A 19,700-nucleotide genomic window follows, 5' to 3' on the forward strand; every position below is an offset into this window, starting at 1 on the left:
CCGTGATTATAGTTTTCATTCTGTTCTCTCAACTTCTGTTTTGGAATTAGAAGCGAGAAACCTAAACAACTGAAGCAGGGAAAATAAGGTAGTTTTATCTTATTTACTTCAGTCTTATTCATCTTCTTTACTTCAGAAAAGTGTGTTTCAAGATTAGGAGTCTAAAGTAGTAATAGTAGTTATTATCACTTTAGTTTTGAGTGATTTCTAGGCAGCTCTAACTCTGAAACTCAGGAATACCCGGTTCTACCACCAGGTGGCGTGCATGTTTTGTTTCCAAGCAAACAGAGTAGCTTGCTAATTTTCACAGCCTCTCAAATTTGAGAACTAAAGTTTCATTTCAGATAATTCCCTTCACAAATACTGCAAGTGTTTGTTTTACAGGTGTATTTGATCAGTGCATTAATTTAATACTTAATAACTCACAGACTCTTTCAGCTTCTCTTATTCTCTTGGACAAAACAAAACTAAGAAAACATTTCGCTGTTTACTATATAAGCTGAACAGACTGGCCAAGTTGCACAAGTGATTTGAAGAGCATCATTTACTCCTGGCCTTGGCTTCATTCTGATGTAGATTATTTGCCATTCTTGTGTTAATTAATCTTGTGCAATGTATAGAGGCGATTCATTAAGGACTTTGAAAACCACATACATATCTAGACACCTGGTGTATAAAACTCAGTGGGAATGTGCTCTGGTAGATCTGCTGCTTCTGACGATTGATATCCAAACCTTTCACTTTGGATCAAGACTCAGCCCTTGAAAATATGTCTTCAAATGTGTATAAATTTAGGACTATCTCCTCATTTTTATGATTTTTTATGATTTCTTGATTTTGTTAGAGGATGCTTCTTCATATAAAGGAGAAAAATCTTAGCCCTACAGTTTCAACTCACATTGGTTGAAGTCTGGTGCTTTCTAAGTTATAGCACTCATAGGTGCTAAGGTTATTTAACACAAATAAAAATGGTAGATTTTAATTCTCCACCCTTTTTCTCTTTTGATATTTTTAGTGCAGTGTCCTTGGGAATAATCTTAAAGACCTGGTGGATAAGTATCAACACTATGAAGACGCTTCATGTGGACTTCTTTCCGAGCTCCAGGCCTTCGAGGTCACAGCCAGCAAACACTTGTCTGAACCCATTGCTGTGGACCCTAAAAATCTACAAAGGCAGTTAGAAGAGACCAAGGTAAAGAGAGAGAGAGAGGACGGGGACCCAACTCTTCATTGAGTCTTACTGAAAACCTTTCACTTTCCCACAGTTTTGTGATAGTTTCACCTGGAAGTGGAACAAAGGATGAGAAAAGTGTATTTCTCTTTCTAGAGAGAGTTATAACTTTAGTTTTTAGCAGTCTATTTATTTCTAACTAGAGGTCTGGTGCACGAAATTTGTGCATGGGTAGGATCCCTAGGCCTGGCCAGTGATCAGGGCTGATTGGGGTCTTCTGGCTGCTGGCCAGGGCCCTCCTTCCCTGGCTGCCAGCTGCCGGCCAGGGCCTTCCTTCGCTACACGCCACCCCCTGGTGGTCAGCAAGCGATCAAACTCCCGGTCTCCCGGTCGAACTCCTGCAGGGACAATTTGCATATTAGGCTTTTATATATAGATGCAATTATTTTTCTATTGCTGTTTAACTGGGTTGACATTGCTGTTATGGCTAATTACCTGCATCCCACCACTCCCTCCCTCCTCCACAAACAAAAACCAGTACCGTCTGGGCCCCTTGTTTATCTTTATACATATTTATTTTGTTTATTTTTTTCCACCATTAGAATTAAATTCCTTGAGGGCAGGTGTTTTTGTTTATTTTGTTTATTGCTATATCCCCAGCACCAAGAAGCACTTAGAACAGGATCTGGCCTATCATAGGTACTAGGTAAATATTTGTTTAAGAATGGACAGGTAGAAGGGAGGAAGGGATGTTACTGTCACATGTGGGCTCTGAGGATCAGGACTGGTGTTCTTATTGAACATTCCCATGATTCATAGAGATATAAACTTTTGTTATTACCTAGCACAATTTAAAAAAAATCTACCTGCTCTTTAAAAAATGAAGGCTTTATGTGGGAATTGCATACAACAGTGGCAAGGAGAGTCTCTGTTTCTTAAACATATTTTTATATCCTAATGTAAGGGGAAATAATTAGTTTTAATTTATTTTTTATTGAATTTATTGGGATGACATTGGTTAATAAAATTATATAGGTTTTAGGTATATAATTCTACAATACCTCATCTGTATGTTATATTGTGTGTTTACCACCCCAAGTCAAGTCTCCGTCCATCACCATTTATCCCTCCCCTTTACCTTCTAAGTGGAGGTAACTTTTGAAGTATCTTATTCTTATTCCAAATGACCAATTAATTTGAGTTTGAAAGTTTAATTTCATAAATCTATCCTGTGATTCCTTTTAGCAGGTGAGTAGTAGTATTATTGGCACTGGAGCTAGAAAGTAAACACTGTATTGCCAGTTAAACAACTGCCTTTCAGAATTTAGTTGCCTCTGTTAGTTACAGAATTTACTAGGAAAACAGTTACCCTACTGAGTGAGCTTAACCTTAGGTATTGCCTGAGACTGGTGACTTCTGGCTGGAAGAAAGCTACGTCGTCCCCTTGGGTGAAATGTGGTAGGTTAAGTAAGACCAAGGCAGAAAGAAGAGGGATGGAAGTATGGGATGAGAGGAGGGAGGAGACACGTGGGGAGGTAAGGAGGATGGTGGCCCTGCTCTTTTCCTGGGCTGGAGAGTTTACCTGTTCTACATTAGGCACCAGGGAGATGTCTCAGACCAGTTCAGCCTCCCTACGTTGATGCAGCCTCCTAGTGGTTGCCTCATTCCTTTGGATGTGCATTTTTAACACTGTTTTCTGTGTGTGTGTGTGTGTGTGTGTGTGTGTGTGTGTGTGTGTGTGTGTTTGTTTTGTTTTTTAACTATGGTGGTGAATTACTATTATTTTTAATCCTCACCCTGGGATATGCTTATAGATTTTAGAGAGAGGGAAAGCAGAAAGAGAGAGAGAGAGAGGTAAGAGGGAAACATCGATCGGTTGCCTTGTGTATACACCCAAACCGGGGATCAAACCTGCGACCTAGGTATGTTCCGTGACTGGAAATTGAATGGTGTACGGGAGGATGCTTCAACCAATGGAGCCACACCAGGCGGGGCTTTGCTTTTTTCTGTTTTGTTTTGTTTACTCTCTCTCTTTCCCACAAGCACAGGAACAGATCTGTCTTAATTTTCTGATTCTCACTTGATAACTTGTCCAAGAACAGTGTATGTGGGAGCATTGGAGGAGATGCTATTACATAGAGGCTATTATTTTGATAGGAAATGCCAGTAGCTTTAGATAATTGTTAAGACTGCCTACATTTAATCATATAGCTAAATATTTTTAGTATAGGAAAGTACAGAAAACAACAACACATTTTAAGTTGTATCTGTATTACGAAGATGATTATATCCAGTGTAAAAGTAATTTTTTCTGTAAGTAGAGGGAAAAAAGAAAAGGAAAGGAAATGCAAAAGAATGTATGGCTATTTTAATCAAGCAGAAATGTGAACTAATTCTAAAACAGGAAAACTTACTTGACATGTACTGCGGAAGACGATTCCTCTAGTCCTAAGGCAGCTGAGGAAGTGTAAAAAGTAAAGCAGCATCTCAGAGGAGAATGAATTCTAATTAAGCCACAGCATCGTTTTGAAAATTAAATGTGTGATTAAAGTTGTTCCTGGCACTTGATGTTTTCCTCACAGATGATTTCAGCCTCTAGAGAGGATAATTTTTATGAGAATCAGGCAGTCTCTATTCCTTTCAGTTCTATTAACAACACTGAAAAGTTATTTTTCTTTAAGTATAATATAAACACGTAAGACCACTACAAAAAATCAGCCTTTTCTGTGTTTATAATTCTAACTTCTACTTATATTTAATTGTATAATAAATGTAAGTTGAGGAAACCCAGTTGGCTCATTTGAAACATTTCTGTCCAATAGCACATTGTTATCAGCATTATTATTCAAAGAACTGTTTGCTGTGTTGTCAACAACCTGATACCCATGGGCTATAATGACATTACTCAAGTTCTGCTTCTAGGGAAATCCACAAACACTACAGAATTTCTGCCCCACACGAAGCACAGAAAGACAGGCTTCCGGGACCAGCCTGGAGGCCTGGGTCTGGGACCAGGCGTGGAGCTTGGTCACATTGACTGACAATGACCACCTTCCAACCTCTCCCTGATCTCTAGGATGGCCATAAGTCAGGAAGCTTTTATGAAGGGCAAGTACTCAGGTTCATCTTTTTCTGTCCCAGGCTGGAGACCAAGGTCATGACCTTGCAGTATTCTCTGTCCCAGATACTTCTTTCATGTTTTAATTTCATTGAAATCCATTAAAGACAATATATGGCACCCATTTGAATACTTTAATTTGAAGTTGTTTTTTTTCCCCAAGTAATACTATCAACCATTACTGTAGCTCAATTAAACCTGGTATCATGTTAGGAATGAAAAACTATTGACTCTCTTGGACACAATTAGGAGAGAAAAGGCATACATAGAATGTTTAGAAGAGAAGAGGTGAAGGAGGGATGCTTCTTTTGTCATTCATTTCTAAGTTTTAAGCTGGTTGCAGGGCCATCCTTGGTCCTGGATGGTTTTATAGAACCATGACAGCTTTTACATGCGTTTGTTTACTGGTAGACATTTATATGCTAGGCCCATTATTGGGTTTTGTGAGGACACAAAGGTATTAAAACCCTACCTTTGCCCTCGGGGAATTCACATTCTTAAAAAAACAATTGTTTTTAGACTTCAGTCTGGTTTATAGGTAAAGTCCCTTGAGGAATTTCTTATATAATCCTTTCTGTAACTAAACTTCTGGGAGAATTTCCTAAACAGGTTCACTCTGCTGCCGGCTCGTTGGCCTTCGGGAACATCTGTAGGATCTGGTGTTCAATTCACAGGTTGCTGGTTGGTCCCAGTTTGGTGGGCCTTCTGGGGTACACACAACTGCCTGTATATCATCACAATTTCTTGAATATGAAAATAAATCGAGGACATTGTTGCTATTGGCTTTAGGCATTTTTTTGTTGTTGTTGATGAAAGCTGAAATAGAAGAGGATCTTTTAAAGTCTTACACCTGATATCTTTGTTTATTTACTTATTCACTCACTCATTTATTCCAGAAACTTTTTTCTAAATATTCCTGTATTGTTTCTTAATTTTTAAATTTATTTTTTCATTAGTTGACAAACAATATTATGTGAATTTCAGGTGTACAACATAGTGATTAGACATTTATATAACTCACAAAGTGATCACCCTAAGTCTAGTTCCCATTTGACACCATACATAGTTATTACAATACTAGGGGCCCGTTGCAGGAAGATTCCTGCAAGAATAGGGCTTCCTGAGGTCGTCTCCACCGCCCCACCTGCTTCTCTCCCTTCTCTGCCGCCCCGCCTGCTTCCCTCTCTTCTCCGCCACCCTGCTTGCTTGCTTCTCCTCAGCTTCGCTCCCTTCTACAGCGCTTGGCTTCCTTCTACTGTCTTCAGTCTTCGCTCTGCGCTTGGATATGCTAATTAACCACCATCTTGGTTGGGTTAATTTGCATATTCACTCCTGATTGGCTGGTGGGCGTGGCTTGTGGGCATAGTGGAGGTACGGTCAATTTGCATGTTTCTCTTTTATTAGATAGGACTAGAGGCCCGGTGCACGAATTGGTGCACAGATGGGGTCCCTCGGGTTGGCCTGCAGGGATCGGGCCGAAACCTGCAGTCCAACGCCGCCTGCAGCTCCTACCTGCTGTTCCCACTCATCCAAGCCCCACTGTGCCTGCTGTGGGCTAGCACCCAATCAGTCCCGATCCAGAGAGACTTGTGTTTCTGCAGCAGCCCTCGCCAGCTGTGAGCCCTGCGTCTGGCACCCTCCTGAGGGGAGTGGCATGTGGGATCAGAACAAAACTGGCTCTCCGACATCTCCTGAGGGGTCCTGGATTGGGAGAGGGTGCAGGCCAGGCTGAGGGACCCCACCGGTGCATGATCAGGGCTGGGGAGGGACCGTGGGAGGGCTCCAGGGCGTGTCTGGCCCATCTCGCTCAGTCCCAATTGGCCGGACCCCAGCAGCAAGCTAACCTACCAGTCGGAGCGTCTGCCCCCTGATGGTCAGTGCACATCATAGTGACTGGTCAACCAGTCAACTGTCTGCCCCCTGGTGGTTAGTGCACATCATAGCATCTGGTCAACCGGTCAACTGTCTGCCTCCTGGTGGTCAATGCACATCATAGAGACTGGTTGAGTGGCCTTAGCATATCATTAGCATATTACAATTTGATTGGTTGAACAGTCTACAGGTCGCCAGACGACCAGACACTTAGCATTTTAGGCTTTTATTATATAGGACTAGAAGCCTGATGCACGAAATTCATGCAAGGGGCTCAGCCCTCACAGTCCCAGCTGCCTCGGCCCTCGCAGCCCTGACTTTGTCCAGAAGGTCATCCGGATGGTCGTCCGGAAGGTTGTCAGGACGGTTGTTCTGCTGTTCAGTGTAATTAGCATATTAGCTCTTTATTACATAGGATTATTGACTATATTTCCTATGCTGTTCTTTACATCCCCATGACACTTCTAGAACTACCAATTTGTATTTCTAAATCCCTTCCCCCTTTCCACCCATTCTCCCAACCCCACCTCCCATCTGGCAACCATCAGTTTGTTCTCTGTATCTGTTAGTCTGTTTCTGTTTTGTTTGTTCATTTATTTTGGTTTTTATATTTCACATACAAGTGAAACCATATGGTATTTGTCTTTCTCTTATTTATTTACTTAGCATAATATCTATTAGGTACACAAATGGCAAGATTTCATTCTTTTTTATGGCTGAGCCATATTCCTTTGTATATATGTACCACATCTTTATTCATTCATCTGTTAACAAATACTTAAGTTGCTTCCTTATCTTGGCTATCTATATATGTAAAAGCCTAAGTGACTGTTACAACCGGATGACTGGATGGTAGCTATGATGCGCACTGACCACCAGGGGGCAGATGCTCAATGCAGGAGCTGCCCCCTGGTGGTCAATGCGCTCCCACAGCCAACCTCCCGTGGCTGGCCAACCTCCCGTGGTCCCTCCCCCTGGCCAGCCGGCCCCAATTGGCCCCAATGGGGACTGGACAAGACAGCCCCGATTGGCCCTGATTGCCGGCCTGGCCGAGGGAATCCATGCATGCACGAATTCGTGCACCAGGCCTCTAGTTGTAAATAATGCTGCAGTGAACATAGGGGTGTTTATATCTTTTTGAATTAGCATTTTGGATTTCTTCATATTCCAGAAGCTTTTATCAAGGCCTACTATATGCCAAGCACTGGTCTAGGCAGTGATAACAGAAACCTGAATAGGAAAAAAATGCCTAATTTTTGAGGACGTTATAGTTTGATAGAAGAGACAAATACAGTGATATTTACTAGGTATTTATGGGAGCTCCTGGGTGGAGTACTTACAACTAGGATTGAGGAGAGTTAGGGAAGGCTTCCCAGATGAATTTTAAAGAGTGAATAAGAGTTAAGCTGAGCATGATGGGGGTTAGGTTGCTGGGAAGGTTGGTATGTAGAGATGCTAAGGTATCTAGGGTGAGCAAATAGCTATGAAATAGCTGTGTTGTTGGACATTTCTGGAATAGGAAATAGAGAAAAATGACATTGAAAATAGAATTAAGGAATAGCTTTCGCTGGACCTTTAATAGCATGCTCAAGTTCTTGCCTTTTATTGTAGGGCAGTGGGGAGCTATTGTAAGATTTTAAAGAGGGGAGTGATATACATAGATATGTACTTTCCACAAAACACATTGGGGGTCTATAGCAGGGAAGACATTGGATGCTTTTTCCAATTAAACAAGAGATTATCTTGCAGTGATCCAGAAATACAGAGCAGAAGTCTGATTTTATAAAAAAAAAAAAAAAAAAAAAAGATACACACATATATATTAAGCAGGTAAAATTGTTAGGTCTTGATGGTTGATTTGCATGTGGAAAGGAGGATTGAGAGTCAAGGAGGACCCTCAGATTTACTACTTGGGTAATAAGATGCAAACCCAGGAGGAAGTACAGGTGTAGAGAATGAGATGATGTGTTCATATTTAGCTTTTTGAATTTGAGGTGACGGTTTACACCCAGATGGAAACATTCAAGAGGCTGTTGGAAACCTGGGCCCATGGCCAGGGATGAGTTCATCTACAGTCGGACATATGGGAATCGAAATCCAAATGTGAGACTAGAAGAGGAGCTTGAGCACCTCAAGTAAAATTAAAGCCAAGCATGGGGCCGTCTGGCCAGGTAGCCCATTAGACAGAGGTGTTAGGAAGGCAGGGCCAGACGTCTGGCAGACTTACCTATGGTTTCCATCTCTATCCCTTTTCTCCTCTTCTTGCTGTTGTTGACATGCATCTGCTCACTCAGAGAACTCCAGGGACCTCTAGTCAACAAATTAAAGGTTACATTGTCCTTTTGAAGCAGTTGGCAGTTAACCGTTGCCACTTTCTCTTCTTTTAAACTCTGGGGACATAAATACTCTGGGCTCACTTCCACGTCCCTGATGAATGTTTGTTCCACCTCTTTTCCCCTCCTTACCACTTACATCTAAATATGCTCCATGATGCTGCACGGCCCCTTCTCTGGTGTTTCTGTGCTTTCTCCTTTCACAGTCTCATCATGGGTCCTGACCTCCAGTGCTTCAGGTCTAGTTCTAGCCTGTGTTCAGAGTCTCCTCTATTCCCAGCTGTGCTGTTTCTTTCTATGTGAGTGTCCTAACAGCACTTTGCAGCCACAAATTCCCAACAGATGCTCCTTGGCGCCTAAACATTTTTGCTTATGAATCTCATTAATTACCTGGGCTCAGAACCTTGGGGTACTTCTCTCCTCCAGCTCACTTCTTGTCCCTTGCATCTGCCCTCTCCAGTAGTGATGTCCAGGGGCACATTCTGTGATGATGAGAATGCCCCATGATCTGCTCTGTCCCACATGGTAACCACCAGTCCCACCTAGCTACTTAGAGCTTTGGATGTGGCTAGTACAGCTGAGAAATTGAGTTTTAAATTTCACTTGCTTGCAATCGATTTAAATTTAAAAGCCACTTGTAGGGAGCAGCTACCATATTGGCGAGCACAGCTTTAGATGATTGATTACCAAGTCCTGTGGAACCCTCCCAGCTCCGTAACCAGTTCTACTTGCCCAGCTCAGACAGGCGCTCTCCACCTCATGACTGCTGACCTTGCCCTTAACCAGTGTCCGTGCTTCATTTCTTCCCCATCGAATTTTTCCGCTCAGTGTCACCAATATAGCCTTCCATAAGACAGCTCCGAGCATGCCAGCCCCTTACTCAAAAGCCCGGAATAACTCCCTGTTGCTGCAGTATAAAATGCAAACTCCTCAGCCTGACATTGGAGACCTTTCAGTCCTATTGCTATTCAGCTGCACACATTCTCAGACGGGATGGGACCCTCATTTTTTCCCTCGGATGCTTCTGTTGCCATCTTTGTTCATTCTACAGGGAAATGTTCTTCCTCTCCACTTCTCTCTGCCCAAATCCACACTTTCTTCAGGACCATCTCAGTGCCTCTCTCCAGTTACTCCTCTGCTCAACTTCTGGTAGTACTTTTTTTACTCCCCTTTAGCACTTTTCACTCCTTGCCTTAGACTAGAACAGTGGTCAGCAAACTGCGGCTCTCGAGCCACATGCGGCTCGCGAGCCGTGGTTTGCCGCTCTGTTGACTAATGAGTTTGCCGACCGCTGGACTAGAAGATCCCTGTGGGGAAGTTTCATGTCTGTTTGATTTCTGTGTTTTTCACAAAATGTAGCAAGATCTTTTTGAATATGTTAGATGTTAAGTAATCTTTATTGAATTAACAGAAAGAAATATGACTCAGTAGTGACTTAGGATCTGCTTCAAATAAAAGTCTTTAATTGTATTTTTAAGTAGAGTAGAAATGGTCCCAAAGGTTTTCTGTTGTTTGTTTTTTATTTATTTATTTTTATTACTGGTGGTAGTGGGAGGTATTGTACAAAACAGAGAAGTGGGAGTTGAGGAGCTCAGGCTAAGGGTCACAGGATCAGGAATCAGGCCAATTAGCATGAACATATGCTTCAGGGTTTATTTCAAAAGATTAAATTTGTATTTTCTCAACTGGCTGATGGTTTTGCTAGCGCCACTTTATAACTGGCTTTATTCTAAGAATTCTGGACTAAGTTTATAATGATGAAAAGTTTACTCTGTCCAATTTACTTTTATCTTACTGTAAGTCATTTTTTTTCATATTGGAAATCTATTGTTTAGTCCTGAGTGTAATCGAAGCATTCGATCCTTCAGGCTCTGCAAGGACAGATATCAAGTCAGCAGGTTGCTGTAGAGAAACTGAAGAAAACAGCCGAAGTGCTTTTAGATGCCAGGGGATCTCTACTTCCAGCCAAGAATGATATCCAGAAGACACTGGGTAAGTGCTCATTTCCTTGTTTCCTCTCAGGCACATTCTAAGAGAAGGGATTCTGACAGACAGGCAGAAGAGGCTCACTAGTGTCTATTGTCATTTACACCCTTTCCCTGTGAAATAATGTTTCTCTCTCTGGTGAGAATATTCCTTCTTTGGCAGGAATATTACAGTCTGGAAATGGGAGCTGTGTAGTTTGAAAAGAATGTATTTCAATTTTAATTTTATAGTTAGACAGTGTAACAGGAACTTTTTACCTGATAGTCACCACAGAAAGTAGAAGTTCCCAGGATGAGACTGGGCAGAGATAGACTATCAACCTGTGGCCAAAACAGACTCTCGGGGGATCTGACTCTATCAAAGGCAGGAGCATGGATTTAAGAGGTTAAGAGATCAGCAGATGATAAGATATATGTTTCCTCCTTCAAAGAGCACGTGAATTAAAATCTGAATAGAAATTTTAGGCAAAGAGAAGGAAGAAACATTGCTCTTCTAAAACCACTGAATAGACAGGAAAACGATTTTTTCTTTCTTACAGACATCCAAACTCTTTTGATCTTGTACCCCATCAAATGATTTTTAGTATACACCCTTATATATGCATATATGTTGATAAATTACATACACATATTACTATTGTATCCTATTACATGTACTATATTTATAAAACACAAAAATATAAAAATTTAAAGTACAAGACAAAAACCTGAATGGGAGTTCTTTTTCCTATATCCCAGTGTACTGCTATAAGGATTTGGGCATAGGTACTTAGAGGAGAAAGAAAGACTGTATTATATGTACTTCTGTTATTTTTAAGAGGCGTTTTGACATTTTTTTCCCATTGTTAATCATACATAGTTTCACTTATATTTGTTTCCAATCCATATATTACCTTATTTTAAGACTTTAAAACTTCTCTCTGGAAAAATAATTTTTTAGGAATATGTGTAAGTACAGGGTGGGGCAAAAGTAGGCTTACAGTTGTTCATATGAAAAATAATTAACAAATAATAATAAAAGAATAAACTGTTTCCTCTACTCACAACTATAAAACCTACTTTTGCCCCATTCTGCATATTTAAGATTTAGAGGAGTTTCTAAGAAAATCAACCACTTAAAAAAATAAAAAATTTTGGTACATTTTGTTCTGTACCTTTTTCTAAAATAATTTTTAATTACTAAAAATCAAGAATTTACTTCAGTGACAGTGACAGTATTTCATCACTAAGAAGTTCAAAAATACCAGTCAGGCTGAAATTGTATTAATTTTATTAAGATAGCTGTTTGTTCCAGAAATCACCTGCCATGGTACCCTGTTGATGCACAGAGCTGCCCAGTGGAGAAGCAGCTCACCTGCCAATCACGGCCTGTGATTCAGAACATTTGCTCTTGTGACTATCAAATGAAGGCTCATACTTAACCCATTGCTTTTTTTCTGCTGGTGGCATCTCACTGCTCATTAAATGCTGTCCCTCTCCCCCATCAGCATTCTCAGGGGCTTCATTGCCTTTCAGTGACAGGAGCCATTGTCTCTTTAAATCATCTTAAAGTCTCAACTCAGTGAAAATTCGTCAAACTGTGTTCTCATGCTATAACATTAGAACAATTAAAAAGAAATTTTGTTTATATGGATATGTTCCCCAGGCCAGCCACAAGCATGTAAGAGATTTCATTTTTATAGAGATATTTCAGTTCCAAATTTTCTTCTCCTGAAGCATTCGATAGTATATCAGACTAAAGCATTCTGAAATAATTAAAATACTTTTCAAATTCTTGGGAAAATAAGTGATACGTTAACAACTAACAACAGATTGTTTTAGAGAGAGAGCGAGCGAGAGAGAGAGAGATTAAAAATTGTCCTTGGAACTTCTCATTGGCCTGCAGTATAGAATGTAAGGTGTGAAAATGTAGAGCTTTACATGCAAGTAAAAAGTAGACCGGAAAGGTGTTTTTGTGTGTGTGTTTTAGTATCTTGGGTTGTTAGACTTGAAAGTAAAGTTAATCTTATCTGAGATAGATGAACTGTTAATCTTGTTAATTTTTCCCTTTTGCCTGGAATTAAACTTTATTTTAGAAGCATAATCTCACCCTTCTCTATTTTAAGTGGATTTTCACTGTGGTATGTTTTCTCAATACCTTTGCGCTTAATTTCTGTGCATTTGAGTACTGTGTTTAAGATGATGACAGGGAGCGGCAGGTACGGAGTGGCGAGGCGTCAACGAGGGGGGAAAGGGGACATCTATAATACTTTCAAAAATAAAGACGATGGTGCAGCCACTGTGGAGAACAGTATGGAGTTTCCTCAAAAAACTGAAAATGGAACTCCCATTTGACCCAGTAATCCCACTCCTAGGAATATATCCTAAGAAACCAGAAACACCAATCAGAAAGGATATATGCACCCCTATGTTCATAGCAGCACAATTTGCAATAGCTAAGATTTGGAAACAGCCTAGGTGCCCGTCAGCAGATGACTGGATCAGAAAACTATGGTACATCTACACAATGGAATACTATGCTGCCATAAAAAAGAAGGAATTACTACCATTTGTAGACACCTGGATGGAATTAGAGAACATTATGCTAAGTGAAATAAGCCAGTCAATGAAAGAAAAATACCACATGATCTCACTCATTTAGGGATAATGAAAAACATTATAAACTGATGAACAAAAAGATAGTTACAGAGGCAGTAAAGCATCAAACAGACTGTCTAATTACAGCGGTAAGGTTAGGGAGAGGTGGGGGAAATAAGAGATCAACTGAAGGACTTGTATGCATGCATATAAGAGTAATCAATGGATGCAAGACATTGGGGGGTGAGGGCATGTATGGGAGTGGGGTGGGGGGGGCAATGGTAAGATATGTACACATATAATACCTTAATAAAAATTTGAAAAAAAAAAATAAATAAAGACGAATTTTAAAAAATTATACATGTGAGCGAGAGGGAGTGGGAGGGAAGTTTTATACATAAAGGTTAATTCTTGACAAGTCTTTATGACTGTATATTGTTCATTGAGAATAGCTTTGTATGAGTGTCAGCTTTTCCCTCCCATATAGTTATCAATAAGTATGGCTAATTTGCCATGTCACATTGAAAACGTGCATTTATTCCAAAGATTTGTTGATTAGACTGCTTTCATGTCTCTGGGGCAACTCAAATGTTTATGTATCCAACAATGTTTTTTTCAGTGCGGATGATACACATATTTACTATTTAAAAAAGTTTTTTTTTTCATTTTTCACGGTGATCTTTGCTTTCTTTTTTAATGTTTTAGATGGTGCCCTAATTGCGCGTTATGAATTCATCATTGAAACTTTTTTTCTCTTTCCAATTTTGAGGTGGAAATTTTGTGATTTCACCTTAGTGTAATTTTGACAAGGAATAGGGCAAAGGTGACTTTGTGGATAACATTTCCCGATCTCTTGGGACTAGATGACATTGTTGGGAGATACGACGATCTGTCCAAGTGTGTGAATGAGCGAAATGAAAAGCTCCAGATAACCCTGACCCGCTCGCTGAGTGTGCAGGATGGCCTGGACGAAATGCTGGACTGGATGGCAGGTGTGGAGAGTTCTCTGAAGGAACAAGGCCAAGTGCCCTTGAACTCTGCTGCTCTTCAGGATGTCATCAGCAAGCACATTGTAAGTGACCAGGAAAAAAGAAAATAAATAATACCACTTTTAGATTAAGAAAACTCACAGATTAAGCTCCCAGGATACGTAAATTTAAGGAGATAGAAAAACAGACATTTTATGAATATACCAGTACCTGTGGAAAGCAGTGCTTGCACAAAAGCAGATGTATAGAATGATTTTTTCTATGGCGTATAGTAAGAGTTTTTGTATCCTTTTTCATGAATAGTATTCACTGTAGAGGGCTTACACGTACATTGAGTCCTGTCTCCTTTAGCTTTACTTCAGCCAGCTGCACGAGAGGTTAATCAGATCAATCTTGTTGTTGTCTAGCCTTTTAAAAATTAGGTCCGTGGATAATCCCCAGGCTCCATTAGATCCCAGGGGTTGCTGAGTGGCAGCCACCTCCTGCCTCGCGAAGGCCACTAGCCAGCTGTTCTCTCCTCTCCCTTGAAGAGATTTGGGATGGGATTCCTCAAGGGAGAGATCAGACTTGTCAGTTAGTCCTATCCGTTGACCTTCCTTAGTCACAGTTTGTTCAAGCTAATGTTGTTATGAACAGTAATTTTTCGAGACTCCGGGACATTATTTGTAAACATCCTTATAAAACATATGCCCTGGTTGGATTCATTTCAGATGCTGGAACAGGACATCGCGAGTCGCCAGAGCAGCATGAATGCCATGAACGAGAAAGTGAAGAAATTTATGGAAACAACAGACCCATCCACCGCATCCTCGCTGCAGGCCAAAATGAAGGACTTGTCTGTTCGGTTTTCAGAAGCAAGTCATAAACACAAAGAGAAACTGGCCAGCATGGAGGAGCTGAAAACCAAAGTAGAACGGTTTGAGAGCCTCTCAGAAAAGCTTCAGACTTTTTTAGAGACAAAAACTCAGGCTCTCACGGAGGCAGATGTGCCAGGAAAAGATGTTACAGAACTGTCTCAGTATATGCAGGTATGCCTTCCATAGTATTCACGAGCTTATCAAGCAAAGTAACAATTAAGACAAGCGCATACATTTACTGGAAGAATTATAATTCGCCGTCATCACTTCAGTTACTGATGGATTCGTAAAGATCTCTGCTTTCCTCCTTTAAAAAACACAAACCCCAGCATCTCCTTGAAGCCTTTGCTGGCTGCACTTTTCACATATCATAGGCAATATAAGCTTCTTTTAAAAAAATATGTTTTGTTTTTAAATATCTATTTTTTATTGATTTCAGAGAGGAAGTTAGAGGGAGAATGAGAGAGATAGAAACATCAATGATGGGAGAGAATCACTGATCGGCTGCCTCCTGCACGACCCCTACTGGAGATTGAGCCTGAAACTCTGACATGTGCCCTTGACCGGAATTTAACCTGGAACCCTTCAGTCTGTAGGCCAACAACGTTCTATCCACTGAGCCAAACCGGCTAGGGCTAAAAATATGTTTTTTGAATTGATTTCAGAGAGGAAGGGAGGGGGAGAGAGAGATGGAAACATCAATGATGAGAGAGAATCACTGATCAGCTGCCTCCTGCACGCCCCCTATAGGGGATCATGTGCCCTGACTGGGAATTGAACCCTGACCTCCTGATTCATAGGTCTATGCTCAACCACTGAGCCAAGCTGGCTGGGCAATATAAGCTTCTTATGTGCAGCACTCACAAAGGGACAGATGTAAAGAGTGCCTTTTTAAATTAAATGAAGCTTACTGTGTTCCTCTTCACACAGCCTGCTTGCATGTTTATTTATATTTAGAGTACTGACTACGGGGCAGGATTATTCTCATGAGAGATTTGTGTCCCATGCATACCTCTTGATGGAATGTCTTTTGAAGATTTAGCAACATCTTACATTGATTGACTATCTAAATGCTTTGTAGGAATCGACTTCTGAATTCTTAGAACACAAAAAAGATCTTGAAGTTTTGCAGAGTCTCTTAACGGAGATATCCAACCATGGCTTACCAAGTGATAAGGCCCTGGTGTTTGAAAAAACAAATAATTTGTCAAAGAAATTCAAAGAAATGGAGGATACCATCAAAGAAAAGTAAGCACCACTTAAGAAACTGGATTTTATTCTGCATGATACTAATTAGAATACATTATTTATATTTACTTATATAGAAACCTGAAACAATTTTGAAAACATGTGCATAAGCATCAACTTTATAAGTGCTTTTACATTAATATTATTTTTGTGATTAAAATTAAATGTAGTTTTGTTTAAAATATTTAGGAGGGAAACTCAAGACTTCTTACATAAAAGTAGAGAGCATTAATGTAAGGAAAATGTGGTGGTAGTGTATTACTGAAAATAACCTTAACTCACTATAGTGTCTGAAGCCTTTGGCAAATACCATTTTTTATTTGCAAAGGCAGAAATAACCTTGAAAAATAGCCCATGGTTCATTGCTTTCTGGGCTCAATTCAGAAGCTGGCTTTTTTTTTTTTTTCAAGTAACAGTTTACTTTCTTAGGAGTCGCAGCTAATACATGACTCTATGAACAAACAAGATAAGAAACAATAGAAAGAACCTAAGTTGAGCTAAAAAGATGTCTAGAGATAAGCCTTGTGACTGAACTTTTATATTTTTGATCTCATGCTAGTTTAGAAGACATAGTACATCTGGTTTTGCTAAAATTTATACAGAAGACCCCCCCAATAGAAAATAATTATTTCTCTTTCAAGTATTTGTTATTTCTTCATAATTCTCTACTTAAAACTTTTGACTGTTGTCTGAACTACTCAGAGAGCTATATTTTCCATCTTGTCATATCACATTTAATTCACATATTACAAGAAGGAACAGTCTTCATTTTCTTAGGTAAACTCTAGCTTGTTTCTTTCAAATGGATTCAATTTTAAAACCATGTAGTCATCAGTAATTCGTCCAGCTGGAGTAGACTTTTATCTGCCAATATTCCACACACTTGCACATGTGCACATGTTACCCACATGTTGTCCACGTTCCAAATGGAACTGTCTTCACAGCTGTTCATGTGCTAGGCATGGGCCCTCCCTCCGAGGTGCTGAGGTACAGAAAGATCCATATAGTTAACTGTGGAGCTTCCAGAATCTCTGTAGGGAAGGCACCCCTTAAAACTTTTCAGTCACTAGGTCTTACCTCTTTTGGTGACTGAACTATGTCTGTTCTAAGGCACGGCTTTTAGCCATCCACTAAAGTGACTGTAGTATGGTGTAGAAACCACTAGGTGGCGGTACGTTTCCCCTCATGTCTGTGATGTGTAAATGTTTCCCTCTGGCAGTAAGCACCATATAAAGTGGACAGATCAAAGCTCATTGAATCTAAATAATGTTAAAACCGTTTATATAAGCCTTAGAGCTTATGTATCCTTATAGAGTGCCTTTACATATGGGTTACAGATTTCTTTACTTCTCCTAACTTTATCTATGGACCCTGCCTGTGAGAAATAGACAAAGAGATTTCACTTCCCACCTATAAACCTTTCCTCCTGTATCAAATGGTTAGAGCGTATGTGGGGGAAGATTTTTTTTTTCCTTGATATTAAGCCCATTGTGAGAATGATTATTTATTAGTAATTAGCTCTTTGGAGCATGCGCTCTCCATGGCTTAAATTCCTCAAATGGTTTCTGTTACGTAGAAAAGAAGCTGTGTCTTCTTGTCAAGGACAGATGGACGCCTTCCAAGTCCTTGTTAAATCATTAAAGTCCTGGATCAAAGAAACAGCAGAAAGAGTTCCCATCGTGCAGCCTTCCTTTGGTGCAGAGGATTTAGAAAAATCTTTGGAAGAAACTAAGGTGAATCATTGTATCAAATACTAATTTCTCATTGCCTGTGTCAGTAATTAGAGGTTAAGATTAATAGTGGTTTCCTGTTATTTAGCATCACGTAAGTTAGAGCCTCATGCACATACAACATATTTTGGTGATATTTGGAAATCAGTGAATGAGGTTAACCAATCCTTCTGAGGAATTAAATTGTGTGTTTTAAGAGATATATTAGTGAGTTGCTGACTCTTAAAGTATCTTAAGTTTCCTTCCCAACCAAGTCTTTGCTTAGTTTCAGCTATTTTTTACACCATTTCTCATAATGTTAAGTAAAAGAATCCCTCTTTAAGTCAACATTTTACTGTCGCTTGGAGATGTCACTATAACTAGTATTTGAAGGTAAAAGTGATTTGAATCTCTAGTGCAAAGTGTACAAGTTTTTTGTCATTTGGCTCATCAAAACCTATGACAAGTTATGCCAATTTTTATATTCCAAATCTGTAGAGGTGTGTGTTTTTAAAAAATCCATTGAAATTTCGATGATTAAAACTTGCTATTAAGTGGAATTCTGAATTCCCTTAAAAAAAATGTTTCCAGTACATTTCTTCTTGTAGCTTGACCGTTACCTAGCATAGTTTTCCGTGCTTACAGTTGACAGTTTAGAACCTATGGCAGCGAGGACTAGCTGACTTCCACGGTGGCTGGGAGCAGAACGCAAGCTGGACCCCACTTCCCTCTCACTGCTCACAGCGTTAACAGTCACCTGGGCTGTCGGAGCAAGTAGGGATGGTGCCTTTTTCCTCCACCCACTCCCCCATGAATCAGGACCCACGATCATCATTGTTTTAAGACATGTTTAAGAAATTTGGATTATAATGTGTAACTTCGAAAATATTACAAAGACTGAAAAATAATGTGTTTTTATACCTCAAGAAATTACAAGAGAAGTGGAGTTTGAAAGCACCAGAGATTCAGAAAGTAAACGACAGTGGGATTTCACTATGTAACCTAATAAGTGCCGTGACTACGCCTGCAAAGGCAATAGCAGCCGTTAAATCAGGTATGTGCTGTATTGATATTCATGGCAAAAACCATAAGAATTGGGCCCACTCGTGTGAATTTTATTTGTGTGTGTTACTTTTTAGATTTTAATGCATAAACTAATCTCAGAAATACGAAGGGAAAGTGACAAGAAAGATGGCATCTTAACCTCTATTAGAGGTTAAGATTAATTGTGCCATGGAAAAGTATCTGTACTCATCACATTTCAAATCCCTCTATGTTTTATTTTATGAAAGACTGCAGCTAAAACGTAGCCAAATTAATCTGTAAGAATAAGGAACAACATATTGGGGAAGTGGAAAGATCACATTTCGATTTGTTGGTGTTTTTTTTTTTAACCTTAATTAATAGGGATGTTAAAATTCTCTTTGAAATAATGGATAAAGAAATGAGCCTGGTCTCCTGGGAGAGAAGAAGTGAGGGAAGGAAACAGGTTCTTTTCTATAGAGTGGACCTTTCAGTCTATTCCCATCTGCTTTTATTCCTTCCACGATTCCCAAAGAAAACCAGTATATAATAGTTTAACCAGTATATCCAAATCACAATCTTTTCCACTCTCCTCAATAGAAAGGGAGACTCATGGATGAATAGTGTTTCTAAAATTAATTCAGGTTGTGGGAATAGTTTTAAACTTAAAACATAATTATATTGTTGTCAATATCGGGTTTTCTTTTTAAACCCAAGAATAGACAGAAGGCAGATCGAGTATCTTGAGTTTCTGAGAGTTTCTGTGGTTTATCTGTCCTGCCTAGCCCTCAGCTGTCCCCATTGTGAGGGACAATTCA

General features: G+C 39.8%; 1 protein-coding gene across 12 annotated transcripts in view; it reads left to right on the top strand.

Annotated features, from left to right (window-relative positions):
• DST (dystonin) overlaps window positions 1–19,700 on the top strand; it is a 458,265-nt gene that overhangs the window by 325,423 nt on the left and 113,142 nt on the right. For all 12 annotated transcript variants that reach the window (XM_080664697.1, XM_080664701.1, XM_080664693.1 and 9 more), the window contains 7 exons: window positions 1,016–1,192; window positions 10,363–10,486; window positions 13,920–14,128; window positions 14,756–15,073; window positions 15,984–16,150; window positions 17,727–17,883; window positions 18,787–18,913. In XM_080664697.1, coding sequence (XP_080520823.1) covers window positions 1,016–1,192; window positions 10,363–10,486; window positions 13,920–14,128; window positions 14,756–15,073; window positions 15,984–16,150; window positions 17,727–17,883; window positions 18,787–18,913 — 1,279 coding nt within the window. The remainder of the gene's footprint in view (window positions 1–1,015; window positions 1,193–10,362; window positions 10,487–13,919; window positions 14,129–14,755; window positions 15,074–15,983; window positions 16,151–17,726; window positions 17,884–18,786; window positions 18,914–19,700) is intronic.

Source organism: Plecotus auritus, assembly GCF_963455305.1.
Source record: "Plecotus auritus genome assembly, chromosome: 4".
Classification (NCBI taxonomy): domain Eukaryota; kingdom Metazoa; phylum Chordata; class Mammalia; order Chiroptera; family Vespertilionidae; genus Plecotus; species Plecotus auritus.